The sequence below is a fragment of the Eleutherodactylus coqui genome, chromosome 3 (assembly GCF_035609145.1).
Source record: "Eleutherodactylus coqui strain aEleCoq1 chromosome 3, aEleCoq1.hap1, whole genome shotgun sequence".
NCBI classification, from domain to species: Eukaryota; Metazoa; Chordata; class Amphibia; order Anura; family Eleutherodactylidae; genus Eleutherodactylus; species Eleutherodactylus coqui.
In genome coordinates, this window is record NC_089839.1 from 228,244,029 (window position 1) to 228,261,700 (window position 17,672).

A 17,672-nucleotide genomic window follows, 5' to 3' on the forward strand; every position below is an offset into this window, starting at 1 on the left:
GGTGCACGTATGAAGCGGGTCCCGGGAGTATGTAGAGCTTTCACCGGCTTACTGCAGATTTAATGGCCACTTTCAGCCTTGGCTGAGGAGGTGAGAGGCTTCAAACACTTGGCTTAATAATAATCCTGAATCTCCTCCTATCTGGGGAAAGCAGATCACGAAACGCGCTGGAGACGAGCGGCGTATTCTAGAAACAAACCGAGGGGAGGGCCATGCAGAGTCAGCAGTGGATCTCAAGAAATGGTTGTCTGCATGGTGTGAAAAGGGGAACTCTACCTGTGCAGCCACGCCAGGCAATTACCTAACCCCTTCGTAACCGCAATACGCTGTTTTACGGACCTCAGTACTCAGATCCGGACAGTTAAACCCCTTACATGCCACAATCAATAGCAACTGCAGCATATAAGCAGATGACAGGCATAAGGTAGCTCTTTCTGTTACCTATTGGCACCCCGCAGCAGGAGCGCAAGATACCAATGGGTTCCCATGTCAGCCGGAAGCATGACAAAGGCCTTCACGCCTGTCTACTAAAGGCCCATTTACATGCAAAGCTAATATTCCAAAATTCGTTCAAACGAGCTAAAGTGAGCGGTAATCGTTAGGTGTAAACGCAGGGGCGTCATGCACTATTCGTTCACTTGTCACTGAGTTTCAGTCTGCATAACAATAGTCATTAGGTCGTTCGCTTAACATGTGGTTTGAATGGTATTCGTCAAGTCTTTAACTCAGCCTATTAGGCGCTGCCTAAGGCAGGATCTAATAGGCTGCTGTCATAGGTTTAGTAGAATGCACTACAGAAGTAATGCAGTGTAGTACCTGGATGATATGATTGAACGATCACATCTTCAAGTCCCCTTCAGTGACTTAAAACTAATTATAAGTACCCCATAGTGGTGCTGTTAAAATACACAACTATTCTGTTATTTGGGGTATAATGTGGGTAGGGTCCTCTGTTCAGGATCCTTTTGACTACAAACAGTGCCTCTCGCTCTGGAGAACCTGCCCTGTTGTGCATCACGCAGAAAATTCATTAATGTAAATGAAATCTGTGTAATACTTCTGATCCCCTGTGGAGGCGCTGCAGGGAAACTGTACACTTACTACAAGGCTTCCCCAGAAATTACAGCTGATTACTGGAATCCCAGCAGGGTAACACTTTATGATTTGCTAATTGTCAAGGGACCCTGCTAACAAGTAGGGGTTGTCCAAAACAAAGTAACCTTTTAGAGGAAAAGAAAGCAAGAGCCCACAGCCTCATGTGACGGAGCAGCTATTTGCTGAGAAGCAGCTCCAAGGTTGGTGCGTCCCTTTAAGAATGCCTCTTCTGGTAGGTAAAACAAGAAATAACCCGTCAGTTACAGCACAATTTGCCGATGTCATTCTTTGTTTTTTTTACATTAAATTGAAATTATTTTGATTGTTCTGATGTCTCAATATTTATCTCTTCCCATATGGTGTAAAAAAAAAACGACAACAATTTAGAAAGTATCTTTGTATTTTCTGGATGGGGATCGCCATCTGCATTCCCTTGGTGGAATCAATCAGAATAAAACCCTGGAAACATTCCTGGCGGCGGCGGCTTCCGCTCGTCATTATTTCACTTTCCTCCCATTTAATGTGACAATGAAAAAAGCCCCAGAGTGTAAGAACCGAGAGATGACTCCGCAGACTAGTGAAGGCTTCGATATATCTGGAGGGTTCCGTGTTTTACAGTCGTGGCCAGAAGTTTTGAGGTTAACACAAACTTGGGTTTTCACAGTTTTCTGCTTCAGTGTTTTTAGCTGTTAGGTCGCCTGCACGGATATTTGCTGTGGAATCCGTGGTCGGCGTCCGCACCGCGAATCCGCAGCAAAACCTGCCGGTTACTTCCTATGGAGATCCGCTGCTTCCTACACACAAGCAGAAATCAATTGCGATTTCGGCTCACCAAGGAAAAATCGCAACATGCTCCGTCTTCATGCAGGCTCCGCACGGACGGCTTCCATTGAAGTCAATGAAAGCCGTCCAACCCACGGCCCATCCTCAATTTACATTGTGGACAGGTCGCGGATTCTGCGTCATCGCCTAGCGCAGGCACAGAAGAACAAAAATCTGTACAGTGGATGTGCGACGGCAAGCCGCTAAGTCCATCCACAGTACAGAAAAGCCGGCGACAGAGTAGGTATGCGTGGATGCCGCTGCTGCCAGAGCTGGATTCTGCATGCAGCTCCTGCTCTGCTGTGTGCAGTCGGCCTTAGTCAGATGTTCCTATGTTACTGAAGTACAGTTATCAGCATTTCATAAGTTCCTACACTTTTATTAACAAAATGCATCAAGTTCAGGTAAAGATTTAATATTTTCAGCGTTGACCCTTCAAGACTTCTGCACTTCACCCGGGCCAGGAAACTCATCCGATCTCCATCCCAGTGTGAATCTGTGGTCAATCCTCAAAAAGCAGGGGAACAGATGAAACCACAGAAATAGTGATAAACTCCAATCACTGATTGGGAGGAAAGGGCTGTCATCAGTCAGGATTTGGCCCAGAAGCTGATATCTGGCATCCAAGGTGAAGTGCAGAAGGCTGAAGGGTCAACACTGTAAACATTGCATCTTAATCTAAACTTGATGCTTTTGTATGCTATCATACTTTTTGTGAAGCAGGTGAGGTTCAGCACAGTATCTTAAGTGATCAATCAGCAGCGGTTCACCATACAATGATGGGCAGATAACCAAGAATCAGCTCTGGAACATGAAGTGAGAATAGAGCACCTCCCATAAATTAGCTATTCACGTCTGATTTTAACATAGATCCCCTAAAAATCTGTGTACAATGGTTTGTTCCATAACACACATTGCATTTCTCCCTTTAACCTGACTGCATCATTTTGGAACAGTCCACTGTACACAAATAATAGGGGTGTTCTAACTAAACTACAAAAAAAAAGTTGTAAAGTCTTGAAGTCACAACAACGCCTGTCCATTAGATATTAGGACATTCTTATAAAAACAATACAGGTGCTGCTCTTGTGAATTCCGAGAATTATCCCTCATTTAATAACACTTAACAGACTTTACCTTTAAGAACTTGTATAGAAGAAACGTGAACCAGTTTGTCAGCATCTTTTCCGCCACAGACTCCGTCCTAGAATAAAGAGAAAAGACAGACACTGAATACTATAGAATAAGCAACAATTGAAGCTCTGCGGTGTCCTGCAAGAGTATACTGCAGAACGGCTAAAATATGTGTTACTGTCACTTTAAATACAAGTTGCTTTAATTGTTTGAATGGCTTTAATGTGCATTTTATTTGAAGCTCGCTTTATAGGAGCCTCTGTAAACACCCGGGCTGTCCAGCATGTTGAGCACCCAGAGATCTGTCCCGTCTGCTACCGGTGACGCGGTGCAAACGTGCGGATTATAATAACAAGCCACCCAGAGGCAGCGCGCAGCATCTTCATTGATCTCAATATAAATTAAATTCCATCTCCTTCTCTCTTTCAGCCCCGGGGAGCCGAAAAACTGCAGTCATAGTTTAGTACCAGCAATGAAGAAACCAAACATCAAAGCGGAGATCACTTTAAGCAGCCGGGAAGAGCGGTAATGAGATGCATTCCTGCTCCACTAAACGGACCAGTTCACGGAAATGCAGATCACACAGTTTAATCCCTGCGGTCCAGGGGGACATGCGGCGCTGAAGGGCTTAAACATCAAGTCCATAGAGATCTGTCAGACATGACAACAGCACTCTCCCCGCTAACGTAGCACGGCGGCTTTGATTACATCTGTGGGCGATTACAGTCTGATAAACATCATGCCATTCATAGCATCGATTATAACACCGCCACCTGGACAAATATCCAATCTGTACAGATCCACACAGCTATTTAATGAGGGGGGTAGTATAGTAGTGGTTGTATTCTGCTACATAGGGGGCCGTATTATAGTAGTTATATTCTTGTACATAGGGAGCAGTATTATAGTAGTTCTATTCTTGTACATAGGGGGGCAGTATTACAGTAGTTATACTATTGTACATAGGGGGCAATATTACAGTAGTTCTATTCTTGTACATAGGAGCAGTATTATAGTAGTTCTATTCTTGTACATAGAGGGCAGTATTATAGTAGTTCTATTCTTGTACATAGGGAGCAGTATTATAGTAGTTATATTCTTGCACAAAGGGGCAGTATTACAGTAGTTCTATTCTTGTACATAGGAGCAGTATTATAGTAGTTATATTCTTGTACATAGGGGCAGTATTATAGTAGTTATATTCTAGTACATAGGGGACAGCATTATAGTAGTTATATTCTTGCACATAGGGGGCAGTATTATAGTAGGTATATTCTTGTACATAGGAGCAGTATTATAGTAGTTATATTCTTGTACATAGGGGGCAGTATTATAGCAGTTATATTCTTGTACATAGTGGGCAGTATTATAGTAGTTATATTCTTGTACATAGTGGGCAGTATTATAGTAGTTATATTCTTGTACTTAGTGGGCAGTATTATAGTAGTTATATTCTTGTACATAGTGGGCAGTATTATAGTACTTATATTCTTGTACATAGGAGCAGTATTATAGTAGTTATATTCTTGTACATAGGGGGCAGTATTATAGTACTTATATTCTTGTACATAGGGGGCAGTATTATAGTACTTATATTCTTGTACATAGGAGCAGTATTATAGTAGTTATATTCTTGTACATAGGGGGCAGTATTATAGTAGTTATATTCTTGTACATAGTGGGCAGTATTATAGTAGTTATATTCTTGTACATAGTGGGCAGTATTATAGTAGTTATATTCTTGTACATAGTGGGCAGTATTATAGTAGTTATATTCTTGTACATAGTGGGCAGTATTATAGTAGTTATATTCTTGTACATAGTGGGCAGTATTATAGTAGTTATATTCTTGCACATAGGGGGCAGTATTATAGTACTTATATTCTTGTACATAGGAGCAGTATTATAGTAGTTATATTCTTGTATATAGTGGGCAGTATTATAGTAGTTATATTCTTGTACATAGGGGGCATTATTATCAGTAGTTATATTCTTACATAGAGGGGCAGTATTATAGCAGTTATATTCTTGTACATAGGGGGCAGTATTATAGTAGTTATATTCTTGTACATAGTGGGCAGTATTATAGTAGTTATATTCTTGTACATAGGGGGCCGTATTATAGTAGTTATATTCTTGTACATAGGGGGCCGTATTATAGTAGTTATATTCTTGTACATAGGGGGCCGTATTATAGTAGTTATATTCTTGTACATAGGGGGCCGTACTATAGTAGTTATATTCTTGTACATAGGGGGGCAGTATTATAGTAGTTATATTATTGTACATAGGGTGCAGTATTATAGTAGTTATATCTTTGTACATAGGGGAAGTATTATAGTAGTTATATTCTTATATATAGGAGGCAGTATTATAGTAGTTATAGTCTTGTACATCGGGTGCAGTATTATAGTAGTTATATCTTTGTACATAGGGGCAGTATTATAGTAGTTATATATTTGTACATAGGGGCAGTATTATAGTAGTTATATTCTTATATATAGGAGGCAGTATTATAGTAGTTATATTCTTGTACATAGGGGACAGTATTATAGTAGTTATATTATTGTAGATGGGGAGTATTATTCTAGTAGTTATAGTTGTTAGGTGTGTGCTTTTGGACCTGTTGTTCTACAGGTTTCCATGAGCACAGCTTCACAGGTGAGGGTTAATTAAGCCGGATGTGTGTAGAGTTACTCCCGCCAGCCAATCCCCACTGGTCTGCTGCGCATATTATTTATATATTATATATACACCTACACACACACACACACACACACACCTGCTGGCATTCCTTCACTCTGGGGTTTGGTTTTCCTGCATGCTTGTTATGTGTTCAGTCTCTAGGTGTGAACAGTGCTGTGTTCAGTGTCTGTGTAGGTGGCCAGACATTAGGTGTGAACACCTAATGATCAGTGTTATGGTGTTCTGTGTTGCATGCTAGCCCTAGTATGTTCGTATGAACTGTGTCCTGTGCTGCTGGATCATGTATAATCTCTAGGCTAGTGAGGCCCTTAGTTTCCAGTGTGGGGCCGCCCTTATCGGGGCAATCACCCTGCTTACAGGTGGGGTCCTAGTGGATGTTGTCTCGTTAGAGTAAGAACCCGCAAAACAAGAAGGAGCCTGGAAGTGCCTTGCAGCCTTAAATGACTTGGCCAATCCACGAACTAATACCTCGTACTTTTAGAGCAATGCCATCTGTTATGTGTGCAGGTATCTATGGTGTGTGTTTTGGTCGTTTGTCAGTCCTTATGTTATGTCTGTCCATGAGTCCAGTTCCCAGTATACAGTTCAATGTCCCTTTGGAGTTCCAGCCCGTGCGTCCTGTTTCAACGCAATACTACTCCTGCGCCCATGATGTGGCGAAGTGCGCCAGATGAACGTAACAATATACTTGTACATGGGGGATGGTGGGGGCAGTAATATAATAGTTATATTCTTGTATATAGGGAACTGTATTTAATTAGTTATGTTTTTGTACACAACAGGCAGTATTACACAACACAGACAAATATTCGGACGTGCATATTTCCCTGTGACAGTAATCCTCGTATATGGGTGACAGTGCACAGGATTATGGGTATGTGATGAGTAGCGGTCTGGCTCATTACCGGGCGTTGTGTTCCTGAGCCATCGCAGGCTTCAGCAGCACGAAGGATCAGGGACAGATATAGAGAAAGCAATAAATAAACATTAAGAGCTTCATTTACAGCCAAATCCGACGGTCACAGAGTCTTGAAGTGCAATTTCTGTCACTGGGCTTGTGATCAATAGACGGAGGATGGGAAGATATTGAATTAATGAAGATAATGTATTTTTTAGCAGAACCTCGGCTTTTGCATTCGGAAATCGATTTGATTGTGTTTAATTCTTCTTTTCAGCGCCAGCTCTGAGCGCCGATTGATTTCTTTCAGCCTTTTTAATCATCTCCATATGTGTGGAGCATTGTGCGCAGGATACGGGACTGGACAAGTGGATGTGATGTCAGGACTGCAGCCTCTCGCCCTCCTGAACGTTTTACTCCTCCACAACTGAGATGTAAACTAGTAAAGTACAGGCTCAGCCGATACATTGTTACTAAAGTCTCATGAGTCATATAACCCCTCTGAGGAATCCAGGATCAAATATCCATCACTATATCCATTATCCTGTCCAGATGAGGACATCCGGCAGGTCATGTTCTACGTTTATTAGAATTAGTATTTGAGTTTATCGTAGAACATGGGGGGTATTCCGGTTCCAACAAGTTATCCCCTACCCTGTGGATAGGGTATAACTACCTGATCGGTGGGGGTCCAGCTTCTGGGAAACCCACTAATCATGAGAACAGGGGCCTGGTTGGTTCCCGAATGAAGAAAGCACAGGTCTGGCAGGTTCACTACCATCCATTCATTTCAAAGAGAGCGCCGAAGATTCCCAAATGCTTGACTCAGGAATCTTTGGCGCTCTCATTCAAATGGAGTGCAGTGCACCTGCCAGACTGATGCTTCCACACAGCCCCACGACCTGCACTTCCTTAATTCAGGGACCGATCAGGCCCCCGTTCTCGTAATCAGTAGGAATCCTAGCGGGCGGACCCCGCCAATCAGCCAATTACCCCTTATTCCTTAGTAGTTGGAACTGGAATACCCCTTTAATAACGAAAACAAAAGAAAGTATCCAGAGCTGAAATCCTACAGCGTTCACTTCTTTCAGTGTCTGCCCAGAGCTCACTCTGATGATTTGTATTCTGGGAAGTGTTGTCTTTGCACCAGGCTCTGTACGCTCATCCGATGGAGGGAAGACAAGAGGCAAGAAACAAGTGCCGACTGTGATATAGCATGTACATCGGTGCTAGATTGAATTCCATTAAACAAACCCTTGCTTGTCAGCTGATCGCTGAGGTCTACACATGGAGGGAATGAAAATGAACATTTGTCTTTCACTGGACCATGTAATAGTACCTTAAATAATAAGAGCTCAACTAAGCTGTTTCGGAAAATGTTTGGAAACAAGCATGCTGATTGTTTCCAATAAAGGCCAGCAGAATAGTGAGCGCAGCTCTGGACTATAATACAGGATGTAATTCAGGATCAGTACAGGACACATAATGTATGTACACAGTGACTCCACCAGCATAATAGTGAGTGCAGCTCTGGAGTATAATACAGGATGTAACTCACGATCAGTACAGGATAAGTAATGTATGTACACAGTGACTCCACCAGCAGCAGAATAGTGAGTGCAGCTCTGGAGTATAATACAAGATGTAACTCAGGATTAGTACAGGATAAGTAATGTACATACAGTGTGAATCCACCAGCAGAATAGTGAGGGCAGCTCTGGAGTATAATACAGGATGTAACTCAGGATCAGTACAGGATAACTAATGTATGTACACAGTGACTCCACCAGCAGAATAGTGAGTGCAGCTCTGGAGTATAATACAGGATGTAACTCACGATCAGTACAGGATAAGTAATGTATGTACACAGTGACTCCACCACCAGCAGAATAGTGAGTGCAGCTCTGGAGTATAATACAAGATGTAACTCAGGATAAGTAATTTACATACAGTGTGAATCCACCAGCAGAATAGTGAGGGCAGCTCTGGAGTACAATACAGAATGGAACTCAGGATCAGTACAGGATAAGTAATATGTGTACACAGTGACTCCACTAGCAGAATAGTGAGCGCAGCTATGGAGTATAAGGGTCCGTTTAGACGGGATGAATGTTAGGCAAATGATGCCTGACACTCGTCCCTGTGAGTCGTCGCTCCCGTGAGGAGCTAGTAGAGCGTGCTCACTCGCAAAACGGCCAGCAGGGAGGCAGGGCAGTGCAGGAGATTTCTTTCCTCGCGCTCCTCCGCCCCTCTTCATAAATGTAACATAGCGGCCGTTCAGTACTGAACAGCTATTTACACTGAAAGATATGCTCATCGTCTATCGTTTATGCGGCATAAAAGATCCATGATGAAGCTCATCGTTCAGTGAAAATAGCAGCCGTTTAGTACTAAACGGCCGCTGTGTTAAGTCTATGGAGAGGGGTGGGGGAGCGCGAAGAGAGAAATCTCCTCCAGCGCCCCACTTAGAACTAACGATACTAGTTCCTGTGCAGGTGTACGGAAGCTAGTATGTGTGGGAACGAGTGTCGGGCATCGTTTGCCCGACATTCATCCCATCTATAGGGCCTTAATACAGGATGAAACTCCGTATTGAATTAAAGTCATATCAGGTAATTATATAGATTATGGTGCCTGAAGGGGGTCCAGCATTTTTTACGGCTATCCGCTTGCTATTCTCACCTTCTCAGCAGTAGTTTTGGATGGTTCTTGCTCTCCAGGTTCTTCTCAATCAGGTCCGACAGAAGCTGTTTGAGGACACCGGTGGCATATTCCATCTCCCCCTGCAGCGCAGTCATGATGAGAGAAGCTACATTTCCTCGGTCTCTCATGGAGAAACTGCGCTGTGCCTCCAAGGTGCGGATGAAGGTCAGCAAGAAATGCTTCTTGTTCAGGAGCTGCCCGAAGAGGTTGAGAGCCTTCTCCACATTGGCTTGTACCTGTAATAGGAAAAACAACAGCCAGTGATATAAAATTGTGATAATGAAAACGTTTTATTTGTTGAGCAACTGAATATAGTCTATTGCTCACAGTTATCAGCCAACTAATATAGCTGGGTGGCTTCTGCAATGGGTCGTCACCCAGCTTTCCCAGAAAGAGATAGAACTGAGGAAGCAATAAGTGACAACTCCTCGCCAGTAAATATAGAAGGTTTTGGATTACTTGAAAGGACAAAAGTCCCCGCGTGTTTTGCAAGTTCTCGAGTAACATATCGGCAGAATGAAGTTTATACAAAGCCATAAATGGCACCATCTGCGTAATAAGCGGTACACACAGGTGAGAGAAAGCGCAGCCCGATAAAGGGGCACTTCATCATGGCGGGGTGGGAGGTAATCTGCACCAATCCTGCACAGACATTTCCTTGGCTCACTTCTCGCTTCTTATCCATTTCTGCGTCGCTGATTAATACAACCATTAGGCAAAATTAGCTCTCAGGTTTCATATAGTTCAAGAGTCCTCAACCTTTACAAAGGGGGAAAAAACCCTCCACAGACGCCCGAGCAGCTGCCATATTAATCACTGGAGCATTCATAAGATATTCATCGGGCATTAAAGGCGGAAGATTCCAAGTGGGTTTTTTCTTGTCGTGCGCCAATTGCTTCTAACAGGTATTCCTGCCGAGTTCTGAAGAACAGACACTTAATTTCTCACTCAACTCACACCGACTTCTGATTACTGCTGAAAGTTAGAGCCGTTCAAGTACGTGTAAGGGAACTCCGACCAGCAGTAAAACTTAAGTGACTCTTGTGTCCTGATTTAAAGAGAACCGTCTCCATTTTACAGTTTACATACAATGTAGAATGAATCTACATTAGTCGAATCCCTGTGTTCATACATTACTTATCCTGTACTGATCCTGAGGTACATCCTGTATTATACTCCAGAGCTGCACTCACTATTCTGCTGGTGGAGTCGCTGTGTACATACATTACTTATCCTGTGTTACCTCCTGTATTATACTGCAGAGCTGCACTCACTATTCTGCTGGTGGAGTCACTGTGTACATACATTACTTATCCTGTAGTCCACCAGCAGAATAGTGAGCACAGCTCCATAGTATAATACAGGATGTAACTCAGGATCAGTACAGGATAAGTAATGTATGCACACAGTGACTCCACCAGCAGGATAGTGAGTGCAGCTCTGGGGTATAATACAGGATGTAACTCAGGATCAGTACAGAAGAAGTAATGTATGTACACAGTGACTCCACTAGCAGAAGAGTGTGTGCAGCTCTGGAGTATAATACAGGATGTAACTCAGGATCAGTACAGGAGAAGTAATGTATGTGCATAGGGACTTCAGCAGCAGAATAGAGAGTGCAGCTATGGAGTATAATACAGAATGTAACTCGGGATCACTACAGGATAGGTAATGTATGTACACAGTGACTCCACCAGCAGCAGAATAGTGAGTGCAGCTCTGGAGTATAATACGGGATGTAACTTAGGATCAGTACAGGATAAATAATACATTTACATAATGACTTCTATTTATGTAGATTAGACATATATATACACTTTATAATGGTGTCAGCAGGGGGAAATATTCTACAATCCAGCAGTGGAGTGGAAAAAAAGTATTATGTAATTAATGGGGTATTTTCTATCCATAGAGAGATTGTTTAGAAATACATGTCAGCTGTTTTCCAAAAAAAAGCCCTGCAGCTCAACAACATAGAAGACCTCCCTTTAGTATCACTATAGTAGATGGTATATATCCCCCCAGATCTCCATCATTAATTCCAGAATACCCCCCTGATGGTTGTGGCCTGACACACCCTCGGGGTGTAAAGGGCTCTGTGATTCAGCATATTGCCCGCTATTGCTCTCCATGTCTCATCCGCTCTACTCATTACCAGGAAGGAATGGTCTCAGTTTCTTGCGCCGCCTGGAAGTCTTTGGGGAAGCGCAGTGGAGATACGAGTCTGGTTTTCCAGCAGATTATTTACCGGCAGCTTTTGAGGATGAACGTGCTAAATCTGCAGTGGGGGAAACAGATCAGACTCCGCAGAACTGCTGAGGGACACGGCTGCCACTGATCTGCGAGAGCAACTCTGATAATCCAGCGTGGGGCACGCAGAAGCTTCCCCGTAACAAGTACGCAGCTGTCAGGCACCCATGGAAGGCTAAACTGCAGGACCATAAAGGAGGAGCAGTAAATCACCGTCTCCTGCATGGAACACTCAGTAACTCTGTCTGCTGCCCTGATCCAGTAGCAACACTCAGCTACGTCCAGTCTGGTACTACAGTCACATCCTGAAAGCTGGCCTGCTGCTGGCACTTAGCCTGCAAAACCTTATGGCTTCTCCTAGCACCCCCTGCTGGAAAGAGATGGAGAAACACCACATCTCCCACAAAGCATTGGGATCTGCTCACACTTGTCCATTTTTTTGTCTGTTCTCTCGGTCTTTTGACAAAAAGGAGGTGTCAAAAATGGACGGCATCCTATGTGACAGCAGAAATGAAAATACTGCCTGCAAAATCTGCTGGTAAGCAGGCGTCAACGGAGCATAAAAGGGTGTAATTCTGCACGCAGCTCTGCATGTGACTGGAGTAGTAGACATGATATTACTCTGTATGTTAACCGCTTCAGGACCACTGAACACCTACACACGTCCTGCATTCAGCGGGCTCAGAGCTGACAGTTGACAGTAACTGTTGCGATCAGAATGAGCTTTGATCACGGCAGTTAACTCTTTAGGTGCCACAGTCAAAGCTGACCGCACATCTAAACCCTTTCCACTACCCCCTGCAACGCAATCAGGGGGTTACGATGGGCTAGCATGGCAACCCAGAGCCTACTGAAGGCTCCCAGAACTGCTACGCATAGATGTTTATCAAGCCCTGCCCAATTGCTAATACTGAAGTATTGCAGTATATAGTACAAGCGAACAAATGAGCATAGGTTCAAGACCCCTGGGGAAACGAATAAAAAAGTGTGCAAAAAAAAAAAAAAAAGAATTAAAACAATTTTTTAAACTATTAATAAAAATACTATTTTTTTTTTAAAAAAAAGCCCTTTCCCATTTTTTCTATAAAAATGTTAAACAATTAAAAAAAAAACCCCACATGGTATCATCGTTTGCGTCAAAGTCTGAACTATTAAAATATCACAACCTTTATCCCGCAGGGGAAGCTAGTGAAAATAAAAGGACAGAACGCCAGATTTACAATTTCTTTCTGAATCCAGTTTCCCAAAAAAGGTCAATAAAAAGTGATCAAAAAGATATATGCACCACCAAAAATGGTAGTAATAAAAACTACAGCTCACCTCGCAAAGGACGAGCCTTTAGAAAGCTCAATCATTGAAGAAAAAAAAGTTACAGGTCTCAGAATACGGAGACGGAAAAAAAAGTTATTTACTTTATCAAAATTAAAAAAAAACATTAAAGAAAATATATATAAATGTGGAATCATCGAAACAGTACCGACCCAGAGTACAATGTTCATGTCATTTTAATTCACTGCGAACACTGTAAAAACTAAACCCAGGAAAAATGGAGCATACGGCTATGTTAATGGAAAAACTAAATGGTCATGGCTCTTGTGTGTTCTGCAGCAGGGGCATAACTATAGGGGATGCAGGGGATGGAGTTGCATCCGGGCCCAGGAGCCTTAGGGGGGCCATAAGGCCTCTCTTCTCCATATAGGGAGCCTAGTACTATGAATAAAGCATTATAGTTGGGGGCCCTGTTACAAGTTTTGCATTGGGGGCCCAGGAGCTTCAGGTTACGCCTCTGTTCTCCAGCATATATCTATATGGCAGCTCCTCTGAATATCGTATTTACAGCGAGTAGAATGGCGAGATGCCGTAAATGTCGCCAGTGTATGTGACCATCTGGAGACCTGCCAGAGAAAGATTTAACTTTATCCCACCCCTCCCCCCAATTACAGAAGGTCTCACCGATTCACCTCGCAAAGCGACACGTAGCAGATTGCAGATTATACGACCAGAGAAATTTGCCGCTTGTTTTACGAGTCGGTTTCAGAAAGTAAATTTGGAAAGCCATTAAACATATCGAACTATGAAACGAGCGCACAAAATGTAAGACACCTAATTGCCTCTGTCTGTATCGGAAATCCTTATTGACGGGAGAGCGAGCGTCTGTAATGTATAACGCTCAGGACGCGGCGCGGCCGGGGGAGGGGCGCTGACAACAGGATTTTTATCTTCATCAATATCTGATAGAATCTCCAGGTAACAGAGCATTTCTTGAGCCGGGGAATAAAGACATCCACCGGCCTCTGCTGGAACTTACAGGCATGGAGTCTAGTAGGGGTGCTGGCACTTTTGGGAGAGCGGCATGATGGGCGCAGTTGCTATTCGGAGCAGCAATTTGCCCAAAAGCAGAAAACATAGAAAGCACCTAGAAGATCTGTATTACTTGAAAGAGGTGGCTTCCAGCCACAGTGCCCTGAGTTATACAGCGTCAGGTGGGTGGAGTGACTGAGCAGTGGGCAGGTAAATAACAGCACTTGCTTCTAATACACTTTATATTTCAAGATAACTGCTTGCTGTCAGTAATGCAGGCCAGTCCAGGGAGTGGTTAGGGTGCTTACACGCATTGTTTTGTGGTACACAGAAAAACTGTGTTTTATTATAAATTGCCATGGTTTTGCGATAGAGTTTTTAGAATCGCAAAACAGCGGCAATTCGCAGTAACACGGTAGTTGGTTGCATCATTCACTATATGCGAAAGCACCCTACAGGTAGCGTCCAGTTCCATGCTATGGTAAACAAATGTGGCTGAAATGTCGCCAACGGACTGCAGATTTTGCCAGTAAGGCCTCCTTCCCACGAGCGTGACGGGGTCCGCCGCGTAATATTACGCAGTGAAGCCCGTCACGGCGCCCCCCAGAGCCCCTATACTTACCTGCGGGAGATAGCGTGAAATCGCTTCCCCGCCCACCACCGCCGCGTCACCGCCCGTCACCGCCCACCACCGCCGCGTCACCGAGCGTGTCACGTGACGCGGCCGGCCGTGTCACGTGACGCGGCCGGCCGCGTCATTTGGCGTCAGATGATGCGCGGCGGTGGGCGGGAAAGCGTTTTTTCACGCTATCTCCCGCTGGTTACAGCGGGAGATAGCGTGAACGGACGGCTTCCATTGACTGCAATGGAAGCCGTCAGTGCGTACAGCCCGTCCTCACCCGCAGAAAATAGAGCATGCTGCGGGTGAGGACGGGAGAAATCGCGGTGCGTAATTCCGCGCTGGAATTACGCATCGTGAGCATTGTGCTATTAGGTTCAATAGAACCTAATAGCTGCGGGCAACGCAGCGGATTTTCGCCGCGAATTACGCGGCGGAAATCCGTTCGTGGGAAGGAGGCCTAATACTGCCCTTTCTCCATATGCTGCAGGTAGGCGGGGGGCATGACCACAAGCATTTACCATAATGTGGGACCCTTACAAGAGAAAAGGGAAGTTCTGATACAATGCAAAGGGTCGTGATGCAATGTCAGCCAGACAGGATTAAGCTCTACATGTAAATAATGCCTCCATTCACTGACATCAAGCAGAAAAAAAACATTAAAATATCTTTGCTGCTGCAGAACCTCTTTTGAAAAAGTTGGGAATTCATATGAACCACTGTGCAGTCTTCAAGTGTTGGAGGCAAAATGATCTGCAGTACAGCTAGAGAGCAAGGCACGCTGGAACTTAGGGCTCTTTCACACTGGCGATCGCAATATCGCCGCGAGAAAAACGCAGCTTTGGTCAGGCGATTTTTGAGCATCAGCAATGCTTTTTCTTGTGAAAAATCGCATCGCCGCCGCCCGCGATTTTCTCATGCGAAAGTCAATAGGTGTTTCTAATGTTATAATCGCATGAAAATCGCAAGTTTGTGCGTTGCGATAAAAAGGACGCTAAATAGGGAAACATGGGAGATTAAGAAAAAAAACAAAAAAAAACAGCAAAATGCAGAAAGATACGACATGCTGCTATATTTTTCCACGCTACATCACGAGTGAAAACATTGCAAATGGGGATGAAACCATTGAACATTATCGCTTCCATAATTCTGCCTCTTCACTCACTCTCGCAACACACGATTTTATCGCAAGTGTGAAGGTGCCTTTATGCTGTGATCACACGGGGCGTAAATCTCGCGGAATGACCGCAGTAGGACCGCACGGCAATACTGTGAGATTTCCCTGATAGAAATGCAGCTTTAAAGCCTGCATTCCGCTGCGGCCATCTTTCCCCATAGAGAGGAGAGAGGCCGCAGCGGAGACGGCGATACAATTGACATGCCATGGCTTTGAATTCCGCGTAGCATGTCAGTTTCATCGCGGCTTGGCCACATCGGCTTCTCCGCAGCGTGTGGATGAGATTTTTGTAGATCTCGCCCACTTTGCTGCTTTAGCCCGGGATAAAAATTGCCGGCAGTATTTCCGTGCCGAAAGTCCACACAGAAATTTCGCCCCGTGTGATCCCAGCCGTATAGTTCTAAAGCGGATAATCCAAACCATTCCACAAGTCCCGATAGGACAAAGAGCGACGCACCAAAAGCAAATGACAAAAAACAAAGGACATATGAGATCTGTTGCTGGCGCGTTTCACAGCCATTTCCATCCAGTACAATTGGCTTCTGAAATAACAGGTTAACCCTCTCCAGTTGCACAAACCAGTAAATTCTGTACAGTTGCTTTTCATTTTTTTTGCACCCACTTAACAATAGCGGTATAATGAGCGGGAAATTTCATCCCATCGCCCAATTTAGATCTGTGAACAAAGCAGCTTCCTGTAACAAAGCCAAGTAAAAATGTGTTATGAGCATTCATCGGAGGCGCTCTCCACACAATGGAGCCCGAAAGAAAAGAAACGCCACAGAAAGATTCGTCCCTACCTCCATCTCTTTCAGCACAGGGTGGTCTTCAATGCCAGGGAACAGAACCCGCATGGCGTAAGTGCGGTAGTCCAGGAACGGGATGCCGGCTCCATCGAGGTCATTGGTCAGTTCGTGAATGTCAGTTTGTAACTCAGCGAAGGCTGCGGGTCATTAAAAAGAAGTTATCAGTATAATGTCTGGAGATGAGGATATCTTCCTATTGTCGACATTTTTTTTATGGTAGACGACAAACAATTGGATCCAGGGGTCGCATGGTTTAGGAAATACTAGTAGAATGGTGAAGGAACCAAAAAGGTACAAAGTTAAATTCTAGCACCTAAAGCGTACCCGCACTTTCAGGGGACTGTAGAATAAGCTGGTGTGTGTATATAAGGAATATTTGGCCCCTAGGATTCGGATCCTGCGTTTACCAGTTTCCACCTCTGCTGGCTGTCTCTCGGTCTTCCCTGAGCTCATGGGTGTAAACTGGTGCGATGTTGTCTCCTATATACTATAAAGAGAGGAGAGAAGGATCTCTTCTCCATCTCTGAGCTGGTGGGTTTAAACTGCTGCTTTATCGTCCCCATACAATGCGCACACAGAGAAGAAGAGATCCTGCTCTCCTATCTCTTAGCTGGTTGGTGTAGACTGCTGCTATGCACATTTAGGATAGCAGGATCTCTTCTCTATCTCCTTGAGCAGCTGGGTATACACAAGCTTCTATGTCGAGCTTTTGCACTGCACATAAGAAAAACAGTAGATTCTGCTCCCTAGCTCTCTGTAGCACACACAGAAATACCAGGAACATGGAGGACATTCTACAGCAGTACTGAGCAGTGCAGGTATCATTTAAGTAGCTTTAAGACAGTAAATCATTGACTATTAGTTGCAGCAGCCTGGTCTGCGTGAATCTCTTTTTCCTTACCCTCACCCATCCATAGACTTCTATGGGCAGCATTGAGTGATCACTCTACTCTAATTCCTGTAATCTGTCTTGTTAACTCTGTTACTAGAGACAGGCTTTGCTTGACAACAGGCAGTGGACTGCAGATAAGGTGGTAGGGAGCCCTAATGGTCAGCAGTTTGGAGCGATATGTCACCAAAAAACATCATTTTAGGTAAATAAAGTCATTTTTTAATTCATATCATATACCTCTCCCGATTCCTAGGTAAGACTGTTTGTTC

General features: G+C 44.0%; 1 protein-coding gene across 2 annotated transcripts in view; it reads right to left on the reverse strand.

The window, feature by feature from the left end:
- PLXNA1 (plexin A1) overlaps positions 1 to 17,672 on the reverse strand; it is a 330,066-nt gene that overhangs the window by 25,951 nt on the left and 286,443 nt on the right. For both annotated transcript variants that reach the window (XM_066597033.1, XM_066597035.1), the window contains exons 21-23: positions 16,506 to 16,648; positions 9,338 to 9,594; positions 3,055 to 3,121 (exon numbers count right to left, since the gene is read on the reverse strand). In XM_066597033.1, coding sequence (XP_066453130.1) covers positions 3,055 to 3,121; positions 9,338 to 9,594; positions 16,506 to 16,648 — 467 coding nt within the window. The remainder of the gene's footprint in view (positions 1 to 3,054; positions 3,122 to 9,337; positions 9,595 to 16,505; positions 16,649 to 17,672) is intronic.